General features: G+C 35.0%; 4 protein-coding genes across 7 annotated transcripts; all 4 read right to left on the minus strand.

The window, feature by feature from the left end:
- Window positions 1-527: 527 nt before the first annotated feature.
- nitr12 (novel immune-type receptor 12) lies at window positions 528-16115 on the minus strand. Of its 2 annotated transcripts, none has more exons than XM_048185437.1 (6): window positions 15273-16115; window positions 14815-15168; window positions 14356-14733; window positions 1266-1394; window positions 887-930; window positions 528-793 (listed from the first exon to the last, which is right to left on the minus strand). In XM_048185437.1, the coding sequence occupies exons 1-6, from the start codon at window positions 15340-15342 to the stop codon at window positions 722-724; spliced, it is 1047 nt and encodes a 348-aa protein (XP_048041394.1). In that variant the 5' UTR covers window positions 15343-16115; the 3' UTR covers window positions 528-721. The 2 variants fall into 2 exon arrangements, with proteins under 2 accessions (XP_048041394.1, XP_048041393.1); XM_048185436.1 differs by lacking the exons at window positions 528-793; window positions 887-930; window positions 1266-1394 and adding exons at window positions 13444-13685; window positions 13771-13814; window positions 14165-14293 and having other exon boundaries at window positions 15273-16112.
- LOC125265309 (T-cell surface glycoprotein CD8 beta chain-like) lies at window positions 4567-7262 on the minus strand. The gene is made up of 6 exons (XM_048185443.1): window positions 7014-7262; window positions 6493-6846; window positions 6339-6386; window positions 6037-6186; window positions 5871-5905; window positions 4567-5284 (listed from the first exon to the last, which is right to left on the minus strand). Exons 1-6 carry the CDS (start codon window positions 7054-7056, stop codon window positions 5177-5179), a joined length of 738 nt encoding a protein of 245 aa, XP_048041400.1. The 5' UTR covers window positions 7057-7262; the 3' UTR covers window positions 4567-5176.
- A 1420-nt stretch (window positions 16116-17535) lies between the features above and the next one.
- Window positions 17536-20171, minus strand: LOC125265308. 2 transcript variants are annotated; one of them, XM_048185441.1, is made up of 6 exons: window positions 20105-20171; window positions 19553-19909; window positions 19357-19428; window positions 19113-19265; window positions 18862-18893; window positions 17536-18118 (listed from the first exon to the last, which is right to left on the minus strand). In XM_048185441.1, exons 1-6 carry the CDS (start codon window positions 20145-20147, stop codon window positions 18011-18013), a joined length of 765 nt encoding a protein of 254 aa, XP_048041398.1. In that variant the 5' UTR covers window positions 20148-20171; the 3' UTR covers window positions 17536-18010. The 2 variants fall into 2 exon arrangements, with proteins under 2 accessions (XP_048041398.1, XP_048041397.1); XM_048185440.1 differs by having other exon boundaries at window positions 17536-18893.
- LOC125265307 lies at window positions 19924-24705 on the minus strand. 2 transcript variants are annotated; one of them, XM_048185439.1, is made up of 7 exons: window positions 24624-24705; window positions 22546-22611; window positions 22049-22399; window positions 21853-21900; window positions 21514-21669; window positions 21344-21384; window positions 19924-20799 (listed from the first exon to the last, which is right to left on the minus strand). In XM_048185439.1, the coding sequence occupies exons 2-7, from the start codon at window positions 22586-22588 to the stop codon at window positions 20692-20694; spliced, it is 747 nt and encodes a 248-aa protein (XP_048041396.1). In that variant the 5' UTR covers window positions 22589-22611; window positions 24624-24705; the 3' UTR covers window positions 19924-20691. The 2 variants fall into 2 exon arrangements, with proteins under 2 accessions (XP_048041396.1, XP_048041395.1); XM_048185438.1 differs by having other exon boundaries at window positions 21853-21945.
- Window positions 24706-25172: the final 467 nt, after the last annotated feature.

The raw sequence follows: 25172 nt of genomic DNA on the forward strand, positions 1-25172 counted from the left end.
ACAATCGTTATCAAAGCAACTGCACAACCTAGAAATTCTGCTTCATCTGGTTCAGATAAGCTTATTTGGGCGTTATGGTCTTCATCAAACAGACTTTAAACTGCTTAAATATGAAATTTGTGATTTATTTATTTATTTGTTTTTTAACATTCATATGTATTTAGGTTCAGGTGATTGGCGCGAAAAAGCCTGGTAGGCTACTGAGTGTAACTGAGTGGCCATGTGGCAGATTTCTTTTATAAGGGCAACGCATTGAGGATGTTTAGTCTGGGTGTATTTTGACCCTCTTAGTCATAAACATAGTGAATTGTTGTTCTACAGAGTATATATTTCAATATTTCAGTTCTGCTTCTCTGATCATTGGTTCACTAATATAATAAAATTTATTAGTGAAAGAATAAGGCTATCAGTAAATAAAATGCCTTGTTATAAAATCTTTTTCCACCAGTGAATTCAAAACCTTTGTTTATTGAGGAATCATACAGTGTAGGCTTGTTGTGGATGACAATAGAATCACTATAAGTGGTATAAAAAGACAAAAATTTTTGTAAGACGGTGGCATTTGTTTTATTAGAACTACATTCAGATACAACTAATAAACACACAGGGCAATATTACTTTAATTTAAATGTTACATTACAGAATTATATCACAGAATTATTATTTGGTACTGTAACCTCTAGCAGTTGAGTACAATACATGTGCATATGAGCTTCTTCTTTCAGTCTCGTGTCTGTTTGAGTTTCTTCCAGGGAAATGTACCGCTGCATAGCTTTATCTCCTCTGGTGCACCCTAAAACCAACACCAAAGTACTCAATACACATAACTAAATAAATAAAACATAAAATATTGGGAGTACAGCAATGTAGTATATTTAAATTTTACCTCATTAGCAGGAGACGAAGAAAGTGTTTGTAATGGCTGGGTTTCTGCAAAGAATATTAACTTTCTTTTTAGTTCTTTTTGAGTTTAATTTAAAGACATTTAACATTTACACATTTTGATATGTTAATGTGCACATGTATATTTTGAAATATGTATTCCAAAGTAATCAAACCTCTCTCAATCACATCTCAATGATAAAATCAACATTTAATCATATTTTACTGTGGAACTTTATTTAAATTCAGCTGGATTAAAATTTATCTTTTGAACAGTTATAGTTTTTAATTTTAAGAGTAATATAATCAGTGTCAGTTATGCTCTAGTAATCAACATTATCACAAAATATGGTCTGAATATTCTTAAAATCCAAATGGCTTACCAGAAAATGTTTCTTGTCGTTTTTGTGCTCTCTTACACAGAAGGATAGCGATGATCACCAAGCACAATATATTTGTTGCTACCAAAACTGGGACCTTTAAGTCAGTCCAGGCGAACTCAGAAATTGGTTCTAAGATTAAAAAAAGTCTAAATATTCGAACTGCAATTAAGAGGATTTGATGTATCCTATATATAGTCTCCATAATAATAATAATAATAATAATGAAAGCAATTTGAAGGACTTTTTTGAAATGTCACCTGTCTTCTGTTGTCATTTGACCTCTTAACACCAAATCCTTTACACATTTCAGCTTCATTGTGCAATCAGAACCTGTCTGTAACATAATATTTATTTTTTTATTCAAGTATATATACTTTTTTTATTCAAGTTATTGTCATCTGTGACTTGCCCCCTCACTTATAAACAAGGGGTATTTTGTTTGTGGTTATGGAAAGTAGTGTGAAAGGCATGTAGTGTGAATGGTGTTTATGTGGTTTAGCTGCAGTGAGGGGTGTGAGAGATGAGCCGAGGGTCAGTCTGGTGAGCGGAAAACAGTCAAACTGTGATGCTCTTGTGTGCTGACAGGTGCACCCACTGGCACAAAGACATTTAAAGATTTTTTTTTATTTTTTTTTTTTATAAATATATACATATGACACAATGTTTTGTTTTGAAAGAATGTTCTGCTAATAAATTGCCATGAGCAATATTATAAAAATGTTCATCATGATCAGGCTATACTGCTGCTGCTCACAGAGTATTAAATTGTTGTGAAATGTGCACAAAGGTATAATTATGTTTTGAAGTATATATTTTCAGCTTTGTAATCCTGTCCGCTGAAGTTCCCCTCAGCACGTCTCATTCTACACTGAGCAGCTTCTTCCTGTCAGGGTCTGTATAGGAAATGATATCATTCACAATCCCTGCCTCTTCTGAGGCCTAGTTATATCTTCACGATACATATATAAACAGATCTAAATTAAATTTCTTTGTAGAACTTTCACATGCATTTGATTTTTCACAACATTTATTGCATCAAAAATACTACACGTTGCAAAGCCCACATACACTTTAAATTTATGGCATAAGCAATAGCGTATAAATATTAGCATCTTGATGAAAATATAGCTTGTAAACATAACAATAGGCTACAATATTTGACCATCATTGTTGGACTATCTAGTAGCAGAATACACAACATCTGTATACTCGGCATGTCTAGCTGCTCTTCTGGTTTTCTGTTTGGAGAACCGTAAAGCAGCATACAACGTTGAATGAGGCTCCTGCAAAACATCCAAAGGCACTTTTAACGACAGAGCTACTGTAAGCTTTCAAATCAATATGACTTATTAAACTTCTTAAATTAAATTCCAATGTGTTTAGAAGTAAATCAATGCATTTAGCAAAACAAATAATAATTATTATATATAAAATAGACTTAGTAGCACTGACCTACATTCACTGTTGCCATGTACATTTAATTATTTAATTCTGATGTTGGGGGAATTTGGGAAATAGTCATGGAAAGAGAAATTTAGCTAATATTGTTCCTGATTTGTAGTCCACATATATAAAATGCAAGATACTTTATATTTTATACCCAATAATTATTGCTTTTTTCTCACTTTATTTAAGAATAAATCATATTTAATTTTGCTCAGATAGAGCGATATTATTTTCTATAGATCTGGATTCTTACAAAAAGATTTAAACCACGCAGTCCTATAGAACTAAACAGAAAAACAGACGCAGGCCTGCAATCTATATGCGAAAGATCCTCAAGAAACAAACTGTATATATCATGAAGAATTTTAGACATTTAAGGAATATTGATAAACTGATATTAGAAACGTTATTATATACTTTTAAAACTATTTTAATTTTAACTCCTTTAAATAGCAGAGATGCACATATTCAAATATTTCGTACACGTGTCAAGATGATGTCAAACTCGGGACTAATTGGGAGTTCTGAGTGAAATATGCTTTGCTTTTTATTTGTGAATTTGAATTTAATTTTCACATAGTGAAATCAGCTACTATAATTTTTCATTTTAAGTATAAATTTACCTCATGGTGTTGTGTTATATGCTGATCAGCATCTGACAACACAGAAAGACATTTAATCGATTTACAGTGTTTTACATTATAATTTATGTTAAAGAATTACTTGTCAAAAATTGTTTCACAGTACAGTTATTTGCCATTCATACACAAACTATGTTAACACATTCACAAATTAAATCTGTTAAAATGAATAGATAATCTTACCTTTTTTCTGTGTTTTTCTGATCTTAACAATGACAAGGGCAAGAGGAATGGCGATGAGAATAATAATAATACCAAAAATAAAGGTCAGTTTATAAAAGATGTTTCCAGCACAGTCTTTTGTAGAAATCAAACTCTTCTTGAGATCTGTTAAAAGGAAATCACATTTTACTCTACCAAGACACAATCAGATAAAAGCATTATTGTGTATGGGATTATGAATGTTAAAGAAAGTCAGATGATAAACACCTTTATTTGTGATTTCTGTTTCATTTTTCAGTGGTGTAACGCTCCTTTCTGTGCAATAAATGAATATCAACTGAAAATCAACAGTTCTTATCCATAAAGCGTCACTGAAAAGCGGTCTGGAAATCATAAAAATGAATGTCTGTATTTTGCAAAAAAATCTGTTTTTTTTTTTTATTTTATTATTCTACTGTACATAATGTTGGCAAGCAGTTCCTCTAGTGCTTTTGATAAAGAAAGATTACCTTTAATGTCTAGGTGTGTTCCATCACCAAATGTGATCACCCAATTATGCCAACCACAGTAGTACAGACCAGAATCAGATATATCCACATTTAAAATCCTTAGGGAGGTGTTTTCTCTGTTTAGAGACATCACCAGATGGTCTGGTTGAAAGCCATTTAAATATGTTGCCTCTACTTTAAGCTCAAAAGGTAACATCATGTATACAATGCTAAGAGGTACAGCACTGTTTGTTTGCTTGAACCAGTGCATGTTGTTTCCAGTTTTTGAGGTGTGTTGACACCAAATAGTGACGTTATCTCCTGGTCGAGCTGATATATTAGTTATCTGAGATGCTGTAGCTGTAAGCAAACCTAAAACCCACAGGGGAATAACAAATAACTTTATTGATATTTATAACATTGATAACACACAAGAAAATGCTGCATTTAGAACTATCTCACACTGATGTTTACTAATTAATATTGAATTAATATTGAATTAATAATTCCTATCATGTATGACTGAAGCAATTATAGTGCAGTAATGCTTACCCATGCCACAGATCAACAGCGCTGAAATGATTAAATGATCCATCACTGTACTGAATCAAACTAACACATGAGGAAATTAAGATGAGGAAATCAATGTGCTTTATTTATATGAGGGGGTGTGGCTTATGCAAATATCCAAACTATGACAAACCTGTCAATCAACAGGCAACTCCACAGCTCATATTGCCAGTTCAAAACAAGAAGTATCATTATTGATCAGATGTATTGATTTGATGCTTTGTTTACTGATTTTGCTGCCCATAGTTTCCCCCTAGCTCTTTTGAGAATACATTTTTCCAAAGCAGATTTACAGCTAAAGCAGATAAAAAGCATCTTTCACTCTTGTGTGTCTTTGAACATGTGTTTTATTGAACATTTCTGAATTATATTCTCAACATGATACATTTTACCTGGCCCACAATTGGTTAACCTGATTTTATCCTCATTTTAATTCTGTGAAGGCCCAGGGATGAAGCTTATGACACTGAGTTGGAAACTCGCGAGTTGGAAACTAACCATTTGACCTCCAATAATTACACTTAAAAAAATAAATTGTGATATTACTCGGGTGGTAATAATAACCATAGTTCATTAACAAATAAGTTTTAGATTGTTTTATGTTTCAAGTAGTGTCAGTGTACACAGCAGTTGAGTACTCGGCTTGTCTTCCTGCTGTTTTGGGTCTCTTGTTTTTGAAATGCACCGCAGCATATTCTACTGAATCATTTTCCTGCAAAGAAGCAGAAATAGGCTTTTAAGATTCTAATCCAAGACATTATGTGACATCTTAGATTTTATTCTCAAGCCTGTTTTCCTTATTCTTAGCCCCAAAAAAATTCTACTACAAAAAATAGAAAAAGCAACTGTTCATGTCCTTAACAACCAACAGAATTAAAAATAATATTGTTCAGAAACATAAAATAATAGTTAATACCATAAAACAATCCAAAAATATATTATAAAATAAAATTTTCAGTTTAAAAAAAAAAAAATCTTTAATGCTCAAAAAATGCATTAAAATTTCCAAAAAACTGTTAATTTACTAAATGGCAGAACACATACTTTTCATTGTATCGTCAGCAAAAACCAAAGCATGTCTACTCAACAGGGAGAAGCATAACAGTGATTCATTTCAAATCAATTAATTAATTTCATCTTGTTCTTTACAAAAAGGTCAAAGTAAGTGTGATCTGGGAGAAAACACAACAGTGATGTTAAAAAGAATTGGAACAAAGACAGAGATTTGCTTGTTCTCATTTCTGATTTGATATATTTTGAAATTGTTTTATTTATCCCTCAGAATAATCAAAGTTTACCTTGTCATCATGCTGTTGTGCTTGACATTCAGTGACTACCACATAGGAGAGGAAAAACAATCAGTTACTGTTAAGATATTAAGAATTCATTTTATTTTTAAAGTATTCATTGCACATTTGTGATTAACATGTGATTGATCTATTTAACCATATGTAAATATCATACCTTGCTTCTGCCTTTTATGTTCCCTTCTAATCGCTAAAATGAGAGGAATAATACATGTAAAAACAATGATGCCACCAAATAGGAGGGTCAGCGTGAAAAAAATGTCTCCTGAACACTCCTCGGTACTAGACACGGGCGATTTCTCATCATCTGTAAAAAGTGGATATTTCAGTTATACATTTTAAGTGATGCCACAAAGAACATATTACATATATGAGAGACTGACAACACAATAAACAACATTCACATATTGAACACCTGCAGATTCAATTAAGCACAGTAAAAGAAAAGAACAAACATACCCTTTTTTGAGGTTCTTGTGCCATTTGTCTCTGATATGACATTCTTTTCTGAATGGGTAAAAATAGTTGAATAGTATGAGTCATTTACCAAAAAAAAAAAAAAAGAACATGAGAGGCTGCATATATGAACATATAATAAGATTCAACAAGATACCTTTTATGTCAAGCCTGGTTCCATCACCAAATATCATGTGGTGCTGTCCCATAGCTCCACAAAAATAGAAGCCAGAATCAGAAGTACTTGCATTCTTAATTGTTAGGGTCGTGCTTTTGATGAACTGATGCATGACCAGGTGCTCGTTTGTGAAATTGTTGAAATAATTTGCCTCTACCTTCTGAAGACTTCCATTGTATAACATGTGCACAATAGGAACTGGTACATCACCGTCTGTTTGTTTGAACCAGTACAGGTGTCCAGTACCATTGATAGCATGTGGACACCACATAGAGACACTTTGTCCTGGCTGAGCCTTTGTGCTTGCTGTTGAAAATGTAACTTGGAGAAAACCTGAAAGCCATTTAAAAAAAAAAAAAAAAAAAGTTATGTAAAATCATAGCACACCACAAAACATTTTATCACTAATAATGTGTTTGCCCATTTCAATAACTCTCCAAAGATTTCATTACATGTCTCACATCATAGAATTGTAGTTTACAGAAGATAATTATTCTTACCCGTTCCAAAGAGCAATAATGCTGCAGTTGAAATACGTAACATTTCTGCACAGTCAAACCAAAGCTAAGGAGGAAATTAAGTGGGTGATATCAAGGAGGAGGAGTGACTTTTACCACTGAAAAAATTATAAGACCTCCCAATGAAATGGCCAGTCAGGATCAGACACGTCATATGACACAAAAATTTGATTATACTACTTTGTTTTTAGATCTTAAGATGTGTGTGTGTGTGTGTGTGTGTATTTTTGTTTGTATTGCATCTATAAATAGGAGTAGTGATGTTACTATTTGGTTACTCATTTGCATGAAGTCACCTACTGTCTAGACCAGGATGCAAGCCTGCTGAACTACATGTGATGGTAAACCCAATGATGTGCATTGGGCCTAACAGCATGCAGTCTCAGCTTCAGATGTAATGCCCACAGACGGTTGGACGCATCTGATGCATATGGCACACTTAACTGGAAACACTTCAGGAGTTTTGAAGTCGTCATCTGATCAATTCAATTCTACATAATTTTCGGGAGACCTGGAAACAAAGCCGTCGTGATGCCAAACCCACTTGTGGAAAAGAAAGCCGTCATGTTTCCAACTGTGACAATGAGCGCTTATCAGGATCAGCTAAACGCTGGATTTTCAAAAGTATATGACGTTTGTGGCTCCGTTGTTGTAGTAAATTTGCACTATGTTCTTGAATGAATAATTTCACTCCCCTAAACATGATGTAGAACAAAAAGAACTGTGATTGGTTGTGTTACATGTTGGTCAAATGTCCTCTTGGGTGGTCCTTGGAAGTGAAAGCTGCGATGGAGTCCTGACCTTCAGTCTAATGGTCTGGCTATGCGAGACTAAGGCTGGGCACACACTTGAAGATTTTAAGCCTGATTTTCAGACTGATTTGCAACCCCCAATGATCTGGGCGGTGTGGTCTGATTCGTGGCTTCTTGCAACTGACTTTTTGTCCAAAAACTCCTCAATTGTGTGGTGTCATTACGATTATTTTACTGCTCCCGATTGCGTAGAAGTCCGCACACACCCAAATCGTAAATATCAAACATGTTTGATCTTTACAACTCTTAATCGGGCTGCCTCTGACGTGATACCCGCGATAGTCAATGAGAGAGAGCCAGCTTCACCAGCCAGATGTTGCGTGCTTCTTTACTCCTAATGTGTGCGCACCTACTATAAAACATGCCACGAAAGTGGAGTATTGAGGAAGACCACCCATATTCTTTATATCTCCTTTGATTTTCTTTCCGTCAAGTCACGTTTGATCTCGTGAGTCTCAATGAGATCTCGTCTCACTTTGAAAATGTCACTACATTTCCACAGGTGTGTGGTCTTGCGGTCCGGACGAATCTTCTAGTGTGCATTCAGAGGATTGTAATGCTAAAAATCGGTTTAAACTGCCCTCATGTCTGTGGTTTCCCACAGTTTTAAAATCGGTTAAGATTTATAAGTTGGCTAGTGTGTCCCAGGCCTAAGCAGCATGTGGCCTTTGCAAGTCAAATGAAAGTGTTCTTTTCAGTAAGTGTGCATTACACGTTAACTATTTTCCACCGCATTTTTATTTGCTCAAATTTTTTGTATTAAGTAATTGTATTACGATGGTGGGATAAAGTTTAAGCATAAGTAGGAAGTCTGATTAGATTGCCATCCCTTACTGTTGCCTCTAGTGGTTTTCAAAATCATAGCCAGCACCCTCTTTTTTTCTATACAAAAACACTTTGCTTGATGAAAATGAAAGTGACATGTGAAGGCCAAATATAGTAACCAATACTTTTTGTCCTCTGCATTTAACCCATCCAAGTAGGTGCACACACATTAAGAGTAGTGAGTACACACACTGAAAACAGTGGACAGACACACCCAAAGCCGTGGGCAGCCATTTTGTTGTGGTGCCCGCGGAGTGATTGGTGGTTAGGTGCCTTGCTCAAAAGGCACCTAAGTCATTTCCTGGTTACCAGTCTGATTCTCTAACCATTAGGCCACAACTGCCCTGGATGAAGGGCGGGTCTAGATTGCTCACTTGGTTGAGTTGAGATTGATGACAGAGTCTTGAATTCACAAATTCTATTGCAATATGTTTTTTTTTATAAAACATGCAGAATGCTTTGTGCCACTAAAGGACTAACATGTATCATGTACACCATTTTAGATAGAAAATGATCATAATTATGCATTATTATTGAGATGATGTTAAAGTCACCATGAAATCAAAAATGACAGTTCTTTTTTATGGAATTTAGCAGTATAGAGGGTAATTTCCCTGTAATATTCACCTATTTTCCTCTAATATGCTGCACTTTCCCGCCAGAACACGCCCCCTCAGCTGGACTGAGTGGCAAAAGAGCCTGCTGCATGACTAGATCTAATAGGGGAAACTGCGAAAACATGAGAAAAACAAACAATTATCAGTTTAAACTAAAGACTGGAGTCAATAGTGTTCCTTACAACTTACCAAAGATTCAGTGATCCATGGATATTGACATGCAGCCAGCAATCGCATTTCCTGATATTTATATGTACTTATATTTATGTGTTTATATTTATATGGTATTTTGATGCCGGGGAAATACATAAAGCAAATTTGCCTGTGAATGCTATATAAATACAATATAGGTAGGTCTAAATCCAGGTGATCACTTATATTAATGTTATATTGTCATATCGTCCAGCCCTAAAGTTTTCGTCAGTGTTTATTTAAAAATGCCCAATTATGTAGAATATAAGATGGTAAGGATGTAATTGATGAGTTGTCAATACAATATATAACAATGCAATGTATAGGGAATGATTTTTTTCACAAAATTCAACATTTTGACAAAATGATAACTGCAAATCTACATTTTGCTGCCTGGAGTCCAGTTGTTTTTGTGAATTGCAGCAATCCATTTGCTTCTCTTTTCTTTAGCTTTCAGCAGTCTGTAAAAATATACCTCAGATTCCTTGTCAAATGTATTTGTACAGTCAATCGGAAAGCTCTTTCCTGTTTTAGATGTGTTTTGTGTGTTATTCGTGGCATTCACGCTGAAACCAAAGCTGCCACTCAGTCTTTTTGCCACTCAGTGGGCGTAACTGCAGTCACTCCGGCCGATAGTGATGTCACGTGCATACCCTCTATTTATTATAAAAGATTTATCCATGCACAGCATTATTATTTTTTTTTAATTAATGCGGCCTCATAATCTTTAATTGATATAACTTCTCTTCTCTTCTCTTCTCTTCTCTGATGACGCGATGCGCACAATGTGATATCGATGCTAAAACGACATATCATGCAGCCCTAATGGCCATTTTGTTTCTCCATTTTAATCTTATGTTTAACTCGCAGCAGCTTGCGTGTCATTGGTTGCTTAGTAAAAAACCTGAGAGTTGATTATCAAACTTGATGGAGTGGGTTATAATTTTCTAACTAAGACATAAAATAAGATTTTGTAAATTAAGAAAAAAATCCTAATGTCACGGTTAGGCAGAGGTGTGGTGTAGGTAGAGAGGATGAATGCAAAAAGAATTTATTAACAGAGGATTTACCAAAACCATACTCGAACTAAATGTCAACATGATTCGAAAAAAGAGCTGAAACACCGCCATATAAATACTGAGATCAAACAAAGATGGGATTAACACAGGTGTAGCAAATGAGAGAACTGATGAGTAACCATAGTAACAAACAAGATTGAAAGGAGTAACCAAGGAGACTGAGAACACAAACGGGAACAAACCAGACAGAGTGAAAACAAAAACAAAATGAGCATAACTGCGATATTACACGCCCCTTCTAGAGGGGGAGGTCGGGTGCTCTGGAAAAGGATGAGGGACCAGCGAATGACTGGAGAATAGAGGAGATGATGGCGGAAGAAACAAAGGTGGCGATGATTGGGAGGAGCAAGAGAGGATCCAGGAGCAGGAGTAGCCAGGTGGTGACCCAGAGAGCTCGTAAGTGCATGCTGCAGGTGGGGCGACGTCTAACCAAGACAGAGCCAGAGGGATGAGAGAGCCCAGTGGAGCCATAAGGACGATGGTCTCTGGTGGAGCTGAGGGAGGAAGGAGCCAAGGCAGAGCCAACAGGTCAACAGGCCAAGATGGAGACAGGATGACAGGATCAGTGGCCGGAGGCGAAGCCATGGGATCCTCTTGACTGGCAGAGCTGGAGACCGGAAGACTGAGAAAGATCCACACAGCTTTGTTTTAGGGGAGAAGACGAGGGGCTGAAGGGAATCAGCAAATGCGGGGCCTTTTGATGCTCCAGGAGATCAACATCCCACAGAACTTCACGTTCAAGGCTGTTGAAACAGATTTTGGCTCCTTTCCCCACTGAATTGTTACCTAGCACAACCAGTGGAGGACGTCACTGCCATCATAATGCTCACTTGACCACATGGAACATAAAATATCACTTAACCATCCCTCTTTCCAGAGACTTTGGCATTGTTGTACATTATCAGTATATGATTTTCATAATTTACTTTAGATATTATATATCTGATGCCAGTTAATAACAAATAATCTTTGTTTGATGCATAATGATGTTCTTCACCTTATTAGTTTCAGATAAATAACAATTTATCTTATAAGATGACACAACCCAGCTTAATTACTTGTATTTTATGGATCTTATGCACTTATCTATAAAACTCATACACAAATCTATAAATCGCAAATGATCATGAAATTGTGTTTTCAGATCTCCGCCTTGTAAATGCTGCCTAATTAATGTCATTAACATATAAAAGATCACTAGTCAATGTCCAAATGCTTTACTTGAGAATGGTGAGGAAATAAATATATTTTTTTGATTCAGCTGAAGCTACAGGACCTGGAGCAGAACTGTTTGAAATTTTGACCAGAACACTTTAAAGTGTCCATCGCCTGGTGTGCAGCACTGAAGAGTTGTAGAGTGTCAGGTTGAACTCTCACTGCTGACTCTGGTTGAGACACATGCAATAAAATGCCCACAGCAAATGCACCTAAATTATAACTTCTACATGCAAAATAATTTTACGCATCTCAGTCATTATATACAGTACTGTATATAAGGACACAATGACTCTGAGTGTTTTTTTATGAATTGTTTATATTGTGTTAGAAAGTTAACTTTCTTAAAAAAAAGTCATATTTCACATGCATCTGATTTATGATATCTTAGTCATCTTAAATCTGTAGAGGACTATACCCTCAACAAACCTTTCTTCAAATGACAAATGTTCAAAAAAATTATCTTGCCCACTTTTGCCACATCTTCCTGTCATGTGGTTATTGGGTTGGTTTTCGAGTCGCGGAAGCTTATTGTATCTGCATATAGGTAATTTTTTTTTAAGAATTCATACTAAGTTCCAATGTTTAGCTAAGAAATGTACATTTTATTACTTATTTGGGTTACACTTTATTTTGATAGTACACTTTAGACATTCTACTAACTCTTTGCAACCATGTCAACTAACTCTCTGGAGGATTAGTAGACTGTTAGTTTAGGGTTAGGGTTAGGAGAATAAGTTGTGTTACGATCCTCAGCATCTGTGTTCCTGTGTTGGGTTGTTGTTCTGTATGTGTGTGCAAGGATTGGTTGCTGACGGAGGAACCTGATTGGTGGACCTGCTGATGAGCTGCTTTAAAAGGGCAGCGCTGTCGACCTCATTCTTGCGTTGGCCTGGTGGCTTGAAGAACTCTGGGTTCCTCCTCTCATCAACAGATCCTCTCCCCTTTTTGATCATGGTTGCTGTTTTCAGTGCATCATGCTTTCATTTGTAATGTTATTTAACCAAACTCATACTCATGTTTTAGGAGCGTAGGGGTGTCCTGCCATTTATTTTGACTTCGTTTGTGATTTGTTTATTTAGTAGGGAGGTAGGGAAGTTCCTTATAATTATAAGGCTGTGTTGAAAACATTTGAGTTTTTGAACTGCATTTTGAGGCAAACTTTTTGATTTTCAACAGCAGGGGGAGTTAGGCAAGGGTTATCAAATCAACTGCACACTCTGGATTAAGCAAGGATAATTTAAACTGCTTAAATCTGAAATGTAAGATTTTTTTTTTTTTACATGCATATATATGTAGATTCAGGGGATTGACCCAAAGCCTGGAAGTGTGAGTGCCTGAACATGAGCAAAGAGGGCAGGTTTCTTTTTATTAGGGGCCATGCATTGAAGATGTTTAGTCCCTTATGTATTTTGTCCCTCTTAGTCATAAATTCAATATATTGTTTTTCTACAGAGTATATAGCCTACTGCAATATTTCAGTTTTGCTTTCCTGATGATTAGTTTTATAATATAAGAATAAGGCTATCAGACCTTTTTATAAAATGTTTTTCCACCAATGAAATCAAAACCTTATGTTTTATATCTTGAGGAATCATTCAGTGTTTGTAAGTGGTAGGCTTGTTGTGGATGATAATAGAATTACTAAAAATCATACACACAAAAAGACAGGTTTTGATAAGTAGACAATGCCATTTGTTTTATTGGAGCTCACAACAGCATTCAGATACAAATATAACTAATAAACACACATAAGACAATATTACTTTATCATGTTATATCACAAAATTATTATTTAATACTGTAACCTCTAGCAGCTGAATACACTACATGTGTATATGAGCTTCTTTCGTGTCTGTTTGAGTTTCTTCCAGGGAAAAGCGGTGCTGCGGAGCTTATCTTGTCTGGTGCACCCTAAAACCAACACCAAAGTACTCAATACACATAGATACATAAATAAAACATAGGAGCGCAGCAATATAGTATATTTATAATTTACCTCATTATCAAGAGATGAACAAAGTTTTTGTAATAGATGGGTTTCTGCAAAAAATATTAACTTTATTTTTAGTTGCAGTATTCAGAGGTTTTTTTTTAAGATACATTTTATATGCCATGATATTTAAACATTTTGATATGTTAATGTGCAAATGTATGTTTTGCAGTAAGTACTTTAAAGTAATCAAACCTCTTTTAATCACATCTCAATGATAAAATCACAATTTCATCATATTTTGCAATAGAACATTATTTAAATTCAGGTGAATTTAATTTAATCTTTTGGACAGTTATAGTTTTTAATTTTAAGTAATATAATCAGTGTTATTTATGCTCTAGTAATCAACATTATCACAAAATATGGTCTGAATATTCTTAAAATCCAAATGGCTTACCAGAAAATGTTTCTTGATGTTTTTGTGTTCTCTTACACAGAAGGATAGCGATGATCACCAAGCACAATATATTCGTTGCTACCAAAACTGGGACCTTTAAGTCAGTCCAGGCGAACTCAGAAATTGGTTCTAAGATTAAAAAAAAGTCTAAATATTCAAACTGCAATATATAAATATATATAATTTCTCACCTCCAATTTCAAGCCTACTTCCATTCCCAAACAGTATCTCTCCACACATGGCCACAGCGCAGTAGTAAGTCCCGGCGTCAGTTAAACTGAGGTTCCTCTTGGGGAGATTGTAGACACAAGACTGTGAATGGGAATCTCTCTCAGAGCTCTTCTTGCATTGATCATTGCTGTTTCCATGCTTGTAAATGATTCCTGGATGTGTATCTCCAGTTTCATGTCTAAACCAGTAAACGCTGTGATTTCCTACACATCTCTCAGTGAGAACAGTGCAGTGAAGATTCACAGAGTCACCTGGGTTAAACTCGTGCTCATTTATTCGAGTATTCGAGTCCACCGCAGACAAAAACTGCTCAATATGATGATGTCTCGTATTTACCCCTGAAATGAGAAATCTTTGAGGATTATACATTATTATATGATATAGATTAATTTTTATATAGTTTTTCTTTGTTTACTTACCTTTATAGTTTAAAAACAGCCCATTACTAAAAGTTATAAGATCATAGTCACGGGTACCGCAGTAATAGATTCCAGTATCCGATGGCTTTAATTCTTTTATAATTAAAGCAAAATAATTATTTTTCTTTACAGCTGTCAATCTTTCATCATTTTTGAAGTCTCCATGAAATGTTGGTGTTGAAGCTCCAGCATAGAGAGTGAGAATACATGTTGGAGCTTCTCCCAGAGATTGCTTGAACCAGGAGTAGTAGTTCTCGTGCTCTTCAGATATAAAGCACTCTAAAGTTATAGTTTCACCAGCATTGAAGGTCTCCAGGACTTTCGTTTGAACTACAGCAGCAGATGTGGTGAGGCCTGAGAGGAGAAAAGCACAAGCAGGACCATCAGAGCAGATCAGAATAACACCTCTTCATAAATATAACTTTGCAGAACAAATCTCTCTTCCAGAGCAAACACACCTGTCCTAAAGAGAAGAAAAAATATCAGAAGTTTAAGCATAGTTGAGGTCCTCTGTGCATTTGACAACATCTTATGGAGCGTTTGTAAGATGTGTGGGTGTGAAACGCCTGGTTTAGAGGAGTCAAGCCTTGACTTTCTGATTTAGATGATCTCTGGGTCTGATTGGCTGTTGTCATTTTTCCATTCAGGCTGTCTGACCCAAGACGTTTAGCATGTGGTGTGGCTTATCTTTTGCTCACGATCGGAGTTTCTTGAATCTGGCTCTGATGTAATGATCGACTGGTATTCTCGTGAACTCTTATTTTCAGTAGTTTTTGTCCTTTTATTTTCTTTATTTCTTTGTTACACCAAGCTCAGATCCAAAAAACAGGGCCAGTGTTATTTGAGCAACCATATATAACCAGTCATTGTTTCAGTAACATCATACTCACAAATGTTTACTGTATATAGTTTGTAGTATAGAAATACAATGTATTTATAGGAAACGTTTGAATTTTGTCTTTGGTCTTATAGCTTGTCATGAACTATTCCTGACAATTTAACCTGTGTTGGACACACTTTCCATGTTGTTTAAGCCTAATAGATTATTTAACCCCAAAACATGTCTACTACCATAACAACCAACAATATTATCTTGTAAAACATCAACTACTACCGCCCCCTATGTGCAGTCAATAGAAAAACACAGGCCTGCATCACATCCCTTTTGTCAAACTGTTGCAGCACACCTTATTATATTATAATTATAAACAATACCTTGATTCTTGCAAACTATGGTCATGTAGTAGTTTACTGTGTGTTAAGTCATGAATTTTAGAGATTAAAAACAGCATTTGTTGATTGCAAACAAATATTTATATTTGATATTAGAAATGGGCTTTTGTAAGAATTTTGCGTTGAGAAATACAGAATGAACTTCTGTCAGCACCTTCAGATCCAGAGCATCTAGTTAAATGATCTGCTAGCATGTTAAAGTACAATAACCTCTTTGTATGTAACATTTTGAACCACTGTGAAAAAATAACGTATGCATAACGATTCAGTGTAATATTAAAGTTCTTTAATAATCACTGCTTGTGGTGGGTTTGTAATGCTGATGGACAAACTCTAAACGTGGCCAGATCACAGTTGTCTGCGCTTTGCTTTGACGCTTGGGTTTCACTGCAATAAGATGATGTATGGAAACTTTTACCCACAGAGATCTAAGCACGCTTAAGGCCGTTTGTTTGTTCTTTGTTACTTTCAGAAACAAACGGTGACCGCAACCTAAGCGCTGTGGGTTAAATTCATTGTCTTATATATATATATATATATATATATATATATATATATATATATATATATATATATATATATATATATATATATATATGTGTGTGTATATATATTTTGTGGCATAAGTCTGTTTCTGAAACCATTAGTCAACATGTGAAAGGAACTAATGTGTGGTATGCATGCAGTTGCAGGCTTTAACAGTGCTTTGCGAAAAGATTGCATTGACATTGAGCCTTCAAAACACAATACTAAAAATAAGACACTATATATTAAAGCACAATATGACAGTTAAATAATGTCCTTACATAGATGCGAAGGAATCAAGTTTCATTGCTGCACAGTGGTAAACAACTGATTATACATTAAGAGAAATATTGTTGAAAAGACTGTAAAAATAGGACCCAGTGTACTGTTAATATGAAGTATGAATTTTATGTATTGATTTTTCGCAGGTGTTTACCTGTTTTTTGAATTATGCATTGCATTGTGTTGTGTTTATGGTTAATGAGCTTGGCCAAATTTTCAAAGCTGCATTTTATTTATTTTTTTTATTTTTTTAGCTGAATCAAAAAGATTTGGGAATTTTTAATTTCTGACAAAGATCAGCATTTTAATTTTTTATTTTCATTGCTGTTTAATAATAATCAAATTCTCAAGTACATATTTTTTATTTTTATTTTATTGTCATCTGTGACTTGTCACCTCACTTATAAACAAGGGGTATTTTGTTTGTGGTTATGGAAAGTAGTGTGAAAGGCATGTAGTGTGAATGGTGTTTATGTGGTTTAGCTGCAGTGAGGGGTGTGAGAGATGAGCCGAGGGTCAGTCTGGTGAGCGGAAAACAGTCAAACTGTGATGCTCTTGTGTGCTGACAGGTGCACCCACTGGCACAAAGACATTTAAGAAAACATTTTTTTTTTTACTTGTCATTTTTAAATGTCATCTATATAGATCAGTGATCTATACACATCACACAATGTTTTGTTTTAAAAGCATGTTCTGCTAATTGTCATGAGCAATATAAAAATGTTCATCAATAAACTGCTGCTGCTCACAAAGTATTAAATTGTTGTGAAAGATATAACTATAACAATTTATGTTTTGAAGTGTATATTTTCAGCTTTGTAATCTGGTCCGCTGAAGTTCCCCTCAGCACGTCTCATTCTACACTAAGCAGCTTCTTCCTGTCAGGGTCTGTATAGGAAATGATATCGTTCACAACCCCTGCCTCTTCTGTAAGGGCCTAGTTATATCTTCATGATACATATAAAAACAGATATAATTAAAGTTCTTATTAGAATATTATTTCACAATTTTAATAGCATCAAAAATACTACACATTGCAAAGCCCACATACACTTTAAATTTATGGCATAAGCAATAACATAAATATTAGCGTCTTGATGAAAATATAGCTTGTAAACATAACGGTATGCTACAGTATTTGACCGTCATTGTTGGACTATCTAGTAGCAGAATACACAACATCTGTATACTCGGCATGTCTAGCTGCTCTTCTGGTTTTCTGTTTGGAGAACTGTAGAGCAGCATACAACGTTGAATGAGGCTCCTGCAAAAAAATCCAAAGGCACTTTTAACGACAGAGCTGTTAAGTAATAATTCAAAATTGTACCCTACAGAAGAAATCAGATAAGCAAAACAATGAAGAAACAAGGGTTTTATATAAAAACAGACTTAGCATCAGACTACATTCTCTGGTGTTAGGATTTATAATTCATTTCAGATTCCGATGTTGGGGACAGTTGGGAAATAGTCAGGGAATGTGAGATTTTTTCTCTCTAGCTGTTATTGTTGCTGGTTTGTACCCCACACATAAAGAATGCAAAATAAAATGTTTCATTTTATTTATTTTTACTTTTAAGAGTTAACCATATTTAGTTTCACTAAGACAGAGTGATACTTAAGAGTTGGATTATCTAAAAAAGATGCAGACTGAATGGTTGAAATCTTTCCGTGACAATCCAACTCTTGAGCAGAATATCAGCTGCGGGCCTACTTCTCTTTTCTGTTTTACTCTAACCATGGTTAAACAGAAATCAGAAGTAGGCGCACAGGCTGTATGCCAAAGAATCTCAAGAAACATACCATATTTCACCTGATGAATGTTAGACATAAAAGGAATATTGCGTAACACTGATATTAGTAAAGTTATTTTATAGTTTATAATTACTGTCATTATAACTTCTTTAAATAGCAGAGATTTACATATTTAAATTTTTTTGTACACCAGTCGACCTCTTTAATTTCTGTATTCTGTTCAAGAATTTTTGCCAATACAATTTTTAAGTTTACCTCATGATGTTGTGTTACATGGCGATCAGCGTCTGCAACAACAGAAAAAAAATAGATTGTTTTTTCTTTTAATTTAGAGTTGTTTTCCATTATAATTTAAGTTAAAGATACTTGCTGGTTTTTATTAACTTTTTTTACTCAAATTTACTCATTAAATTGTATCACAGAACCTTGTAAAATTATTTCACTACACAGTTGTTTGCCAAATATCCATACAGCAAATCTCTTGAAATGAATAGATGTACTGTTACCTTTCCCCTGTGTTTTTCTGCTCTGTATCTTAATGATGACTATCAAGACCAGAATGATGATGAGAATAACAATAATAACACCAAAAATAAAAGTCAGTTTATAAAAGATATTTTCAGAACAGTCTTGTGTAGAAATCGGGCTCTCTGTGAGATCTGTTAAAAGTAAGTCACATTTTACTTTAACAAAATACCATTTAGATAAAAGCATTATTGTATATGAATGTTATGCGTACTTAAAATTCACCTTTATTTGAAATTTCTGTTTCATTTTGCAGTGATGTAACACATTCACTCTCTGCACAATAAATTAAGTGATCTGGAAATAATAAGGATGAATGTGTGTACATTATTTAAAAAAAATAATGTATTTTTTATATTTTTCTCCTAGACATTCAGCAAGAAATTCCTCTATAATAGTGGTATTGATAAAGAAAGATTACCTTTAATGTCTAGGTGTGTTCCATCACCAAATGTGATCCCCCAAGAGTCCCAACCACAGTAGTACAGACCAGAATCAGATATATCCACATTTAAAATCCTTAGGGAGGTGTTTTTGGTGTTTAGAGACATCACCAGACGGTCTGATTGAAAACCACTTAAATATTTTATCTGTAGTTTCTTAAGCTGGTGGGTTATCATCACATATACAATGATAAGAGGTACAGCACTGTTTGTTTGCTTGAACCAATGTATGTACTCTGCAGGTTTTGCTGTGTGTTGACACCAAATAGTAACATTATCTCCTGGTCGAGCTGATATATTAGCTGTCTGAGATGATTTGACAACTGTAAGCAAACCTAAAAAACCCAGAGAGGAATAACAAATATTTTTATTTTATTTAATTTAACATATAAGAAATGCATATTACATACAAGAAAATACTGTCCCAAAAACACTCCTTTTAAAGTTCACACCTAATGTTTGCTAAATAATATTGAATTAATAATTCCTATCTTGCATGATTAAAACAATTATAGTGCAGTAATGCTTACCCATGCCACAGATCAACAGCGCTGAAATTATTAAATGAACCATCACTGTACTGAATTAGACTAGAACCGATGAGGAAATTAAGATGAGGAAATCGATGTGCTTTATTTATATGAGGGGGTGTGGCTTATGCAAATATTCAAACTATGACAAACCTGTCAATCAAAAAGCAACTCCACAGCTCATATATTGCCAGTTCAAAACAAGAAGTATCATTATTGATCAGATGTATTTAGATGAATTTGATGTTTTGTTTCCTGCTTTAGCTGCCCATGTAGTTTCCCCATAGCACTTTTGAGAATACATTTTTCCAAAGCAACTTTACAAATAACTAAAAAGCATCTTTGACACTTATATGTCTTTAATTGATCATTTCTAAATTATATTAGAGACATGATACATTTTACCTGGCTCACAAATTGCTAAACTTGATTTTATCCTGATTTTAATTCTCTGAAGGCCCAGGCATGAGACATGTGATACTCAGAAGGATCCCCAGCTTTCTGCCTAACCACTTGACCTCCAATATCTAAAAAATAAACTGTGATATTATTCAGGTGTTAATAGGTGTTTGAGGTTGTTTTATGTTTCAAGTAGTGTCCGTGTACAGAGCAGTTGAGTACTCGGCTTGTCTTCCTGCTGTTTTGGGTCTCTTGTTTTTGAAATGCACCGCAGCATATTCTACGGAATCATTTTCCTGCAAAGAAGCAGAAATGTCTTTCAAGATTCTAATCCAAGTCATCATGGCATCTTTTTTGATTTTATTCTCAAGCCTCTGTTTTCCTCTTTCTTTGCCCAAAATCATTTCTACAACCGTAACAGCCAACAGAATGAGAAATAATAATGTTCAATCAGAATCCTATTTTTTTCTCTAATGCTTTTAATGCACTACAAATGCTGTTGACATTTCCAAAAAAACAAACAAACAACAACAACAAAAATACTTTACTAAATGTATTCAATGTATTGTCAGCAAAGTCAAAAGCATGTCTACCCAACAGAGAGAATCATAGCAGTGATTAATATAAAATCAATTTATTAATTTCATCATCTTTACAAAAATGTCAAAGAAACCAGTGTGATCTGGGAGAACTTCAGTGTCTCACTAAGAGTACAAAAAAGTGATTTAAAAATTTAAAAAAAATCAGAACAAAGAGAGATTTGCTTGTTCTCAATTCTACTTTGAGAAATTGATTTTTTTTTAATTTATTCCTCAGAATAATCAAAGTCTGTGAGTTTACCTTGTCATCGTGCTGTTGTGTTTGACATTCAGCGACTACCACTTAGGAGAGAAAAAAAAAAAAAATCAATTACTGTTAAGATATTGAGAAAATTATTATTTTTTAAATATTCTTTCCACATTTGTGATTAAGATTTAAATGTGCGATTACATTTGTGATTGATCTGTTACCTTTTTTAATCTTCTGCCTTTTGTGTTCCTTGATAATAGCCATAATTAGAGGAATAATACATGCAAAAACAATGATGCAACCAAATAGGAGCGTCAGTGTGAAAAAGATGTCTCTAGAACACTCCTTAGTACTAGACACGGGCGATTTCTCATTATCTGTAAGAAAGAAAAAAAAAAAAAGAAAAAAGAAAAAACAAAGTGGATATTTCAATGAAACAATTTAGGATATGCCACAAAGCGCTCATTATTTGTACAGTTTATATGAGACCGTAAACAATAAACAACATTTACATATTTAACACCTGCAGATTCAATAAAGCATAGAAAGTAAAATCATACCCTTTTTTGAGGTTCTTGTGTCATTTTTCTCTGATATGACATTCTTTTCTGAATGGTTAAAAATAGTTGAAGAGTCACTGTGGCATTTACTGTCTGTGGTGTTTTTCAACATGTTCCATTTATGGCAAAGTTAGAAAAAAAGAGCATTAAGCATTATATGAAAATTACAATATAGTGAGAGCTTCAAAAATATTACCTTTTACTTCAAGCCTAGTTCCATTGCCAAATTTCATGCGATATCCCGTAGCTCCACAAAAATAGAAGCCAGAATCAGAAATACTTGCATACTTAATTGTTAGGGTCGTGCTTTTGCTGAACAAATTCATGACCAGGTGCTGTTTTGTAAAACCATTGAAATAATTTGGCTCTACCTTCTGAAGGCTTTCAGTGTATAACATGCGCACAATAGTAATTGGTACATCACCGTCAGTTTGTTTGAACCAGGACAGGTCTCCAGAAACATGGATATCATGTGCACACCACATAGTGACACTTTGTCCTGGATGAGCCTGTGTGCTTGCTGTAGAAAACGTTACTTGGAGAAACCCTGAAAAACATTCAACAAAAATAAATTAATAAATAAAACCATAACACACCACAAAACAACACTTTTACATTAAATTCTCTCTCCCCAAAAACAGATTTCATTACATGTCTCCCATCATAGAATTGTAGTTAGTAGATAATTCTTACCTGTCCCAAAGAGCAATAATGCTGCAGTTGAAATATGTAACATTTCTGCACTGAGTCAAACCAGAGCTGAAAAGGAAATTAAGTGGGCGATATCAATGCGTTTTATATATAAGAAGGAGGGAGTGGCTTTTCACACAGAAAAATATGGTAGACCTGCCAGTGAAAATGCCAGTCGGGGTCAGACACAGAGCTGTGACACAAGAAATCTCTCGTGCATAATCAAATACAAAATATGTACACATGAAGGCACCATTACACTACTCGGTTAAGTCTTTGTTTATTTAGTGCTCTGGCAATGTTTGGCTTGGCATTTCCTGAATTAATTAGATCAGCAAATGGTGAAATAAATAATATATAGGCCTATTAGTGATATTTTTTCTTTTTTCTGTTGCATCTATAAATGAGAGTAAATGTAACTATGTGGTTACTCATTTGCCCAAAGAAACCTATGTGCACCTTATAGATCAGGTTGCAAGCCTGCTGAACTACATGTGATGTTACCACCAATGATGTGCATTGGGCCTAGCAGCATGTGGGCCTACAGATGCCCTTTGCAAGTGAAATGAAAGTACTCTTTTCAATATGCATTACATATTAATTATTTGTCACTGCATTTTTAGTTGCGCTTCTTTTTGTATCAAGCCATTGTAATACAAATGTGGTTTAAAAATAAAACATCTATGGTCAGTTTCACAAACAAGGCTTAGTCCCAGACTAAAATGCATGTTTGAGCAGTCTTAAAGCAGACATTGGATGCAAAATTCACCTTTACATGGTGTTTGCATATAAATATGTCTTAGTAGTATGTGAACACAACCACCCCACAATGATAAAAAAATCCATTCACTTTTTTTTTTTTATATATAATTTGTAATTCCCATAAATCAAAAGCATTCTCTTCAAACAAGCTGATTCAGATTCCACCCTATAATGACATCATTGTAAGTAGAAGCCCCACCCACAGCCATTGACGATCTGCCCCATTAGGATAGACAGCCCTAAGTGAGAAGCACAGCGTCTGCCATGTCTGTATCCTCGCTGTAGTGCCTGGAGTTATACAATGTCTGCACAAAAGAGGCATAAGTGTTGCTTTGGGATGTACCATTTCACATAAGAGTCTCCATAGACTCCCACCACTCAGTCACTGAAGACATCGTGGTTAAATTCCTGAAGAAAATCGTTAAAGACTTATGCCCACAAATGAGGGTCTCTTCAATGCTGCTGTAAGGGAGGATAGGCTTAAGGAGGAATGTCTGGCTTGATCCTGGCAGGGGTGATTATTAGAACACAGAGTCCAGTTCCATTTTTCATCCATTCATCAATTGAAACAGGTAGGATAGAGCAAATGAGCAGGGAGTACATAACGTGTGGTTTCTAGACAAGAACAGAAATATAAACTTCAATAAAGAGTCGAATTACACAAGCAAAAGATACACTAGTGATGGCCGTCTGACACAAGCTTCGAACTCGAAGCAGCATTTTTCTTGAACTGCTGCTTCGAAGCTTGCTTTGGTGCGGAAAAACACGTGACCGATGACGTCCGAAGCAGTAATTGCTTCGGTTCTCTGAGTGAATCACGTGACTGGTTCAGACCAGTCGATACTGCTTCGCATCGCGAGAGGCTTCTTGACGCAAGACTTTGCTGCGCGCACGCTTCAGCAGCTTTTTTGGCGTGTAATATGACTATATAGACACCCAAAATTATGCACAAGATGTGGGTTTGTTGTAGTAGGAGTTTGCATAGTTGTTATTATCACTGCATTTGTTTGATCATCATCATGGAGCCAGCTAGGAAGAGAACCCGTTCTCCAATGTGGGAACATTTTCATCTGATCAGTCCTAATAATAGAATCAACCAATCAATCAAAGTTTATTTACATCATTCACACAAACCCTAGTTACACCCATACAGACATTATTTTGCCATCTACAATTTCGCCACTAGATGTCACTGAAACAAAGCTTTGAATGAATGAACCCATTTTCAAAACAATTGATGAAGTGGTTCAATACTGGTTCATTGCTTCATTTGGACATCACTAAGATACACAATATAAACAAAAGAAAAATAAACTTACATTTCTCATGAACACACACATTACAAGCATCAGACAGCTCCAAAGTCATCCAGTCTATTGTGCATCAATGCAGGCATTTATAAATCAGGACCAATTAGCACACAGCAGCAGGGACTGGTTAATTAACAGAGGGTGTGTACAATCAATAAACTGCTAATTGAAGAGAAACTAGGAATGAGCAAATGAAATCGGGCATGTTAGTAAGGCAAACCAGGGAAAGGAGTGTAAACAATGAAAAAAAAAATGCTTTAATACAGCTGGATTTGCAAAAAGGTTGAATCTGAAAGATAGGTCAATACCAATGCTTCATGTGCAAACTTCAGATCCAAAAAATTTATCACGTCATATGTTGTGAGTCCTTCCAAACTGCCTTTCTCAAAGAGTTTGTTGGCACTCTGTACAGCTAATGTTGCTAAAGCTACCACGGAAGAGAGGAGTGGGGTGAGCAGTAGCTCATTATCATTTAAAGATACATGCACCGAAACGGGTCGCTGTGAACAGAGCTGTTTTTGACAAGGTAAAAAGGGTGTTGTTTTACATGACCATTTA

Source organism: Megalobrama amblycephala, linkage group LG3 (genome assembly GCF_018812025.1).
Source record: "Megalobrama amblycephala isolate DHTTF-2021 linkage group LG3, ASM1881202v1, whole genome shotgun sequence".
In the NCBI taxonomy this organism is placed as follows: Eukaryota; Metazoa; Chordata; class Actinopteri; order Cypriniformes; family Xenocyprididae; genus Megalobrama; species Megalobrama amblycephala.

Coding starts and splice junctions, on each gene's coding strand:
- LOC125265309 (XM_048185443.1), bottom strand. CDS start 7,056: ATGTTACGTATTTCAACTGCAGCATTATTGCTCTTTGGAACGG. Junction 6,387..6,492: donor AACCAGGCTTGACATAAAAG/GTATCTTGTTGA, acceptor TTACCCATTCAG/AAAAGAATGTCATATCAGAG. Junction 6,187..6,338: donor CACAAGAACCTCAAAAAAGG/GTATGTTTGTTC, acceptor CACTTTTTACAG/ATGATGAGAAATCGCCCGTG.
- nitr12 (XM_048185436.1), bottom strand. CDS start 15,342: ATGTTGTCAAATGCACAGAGGACCTCAACTATGCTTAAACTTCTGATA. Junction 13,815..14,164: donor ACATCAAGAAACATTTTCTG/GTAAGCCATTTG, acceptor TATTTTTTGCAG/AAACCCATCTATTACAAAAA. Junction 13,686..13,770: donor GTTCATCTCTTGATAATGAG/GTAAATTATAAA, acceptor TGTTGGTTTTAG/GGTGCACCAGACAAGATAAG.
- LOC125265308 (XM_048185440.1), bottom strand. CDS start 20,147: ATGGTTCATTTAATAATTTCAGCGCTGTTGATCTGTGGCATGG. Junction 19,266..19,356: donor AACAGAAATTTCAAATAAAG/GTGAATTTTAAG, acceptor TACTTTTAACAG/ATCTCACAGAGAGCCCGATT. Junction 18,894..19,112: donor CAGAAAAACACAGGGGAAAG/GTAACAGTACAT, acceptor CTGTTGTTGCAG/ACGCTGATCGCCATGTAACA.
- LOC125265307 (XM_048185438.1), bottom strand. CDS start 22,588: ATGTTACATATTTCAACTGCAGCATTATTGCTCTTTGGGACAG. Junction 21,385..21,513: donor AAGGCAGAAGATTAAAAAAG/GTAACAGATCAA, acceptor TTCTCTCCTAAG/TGGTAGTCGCTGAATGTCAA. Junction 20,800..21,343: donor CACAACAGCACGATGACAAG/GTAAACTCACAG, acceptor GCTTCTTTGCAG/GAAAATGATTCCGTAGAATA.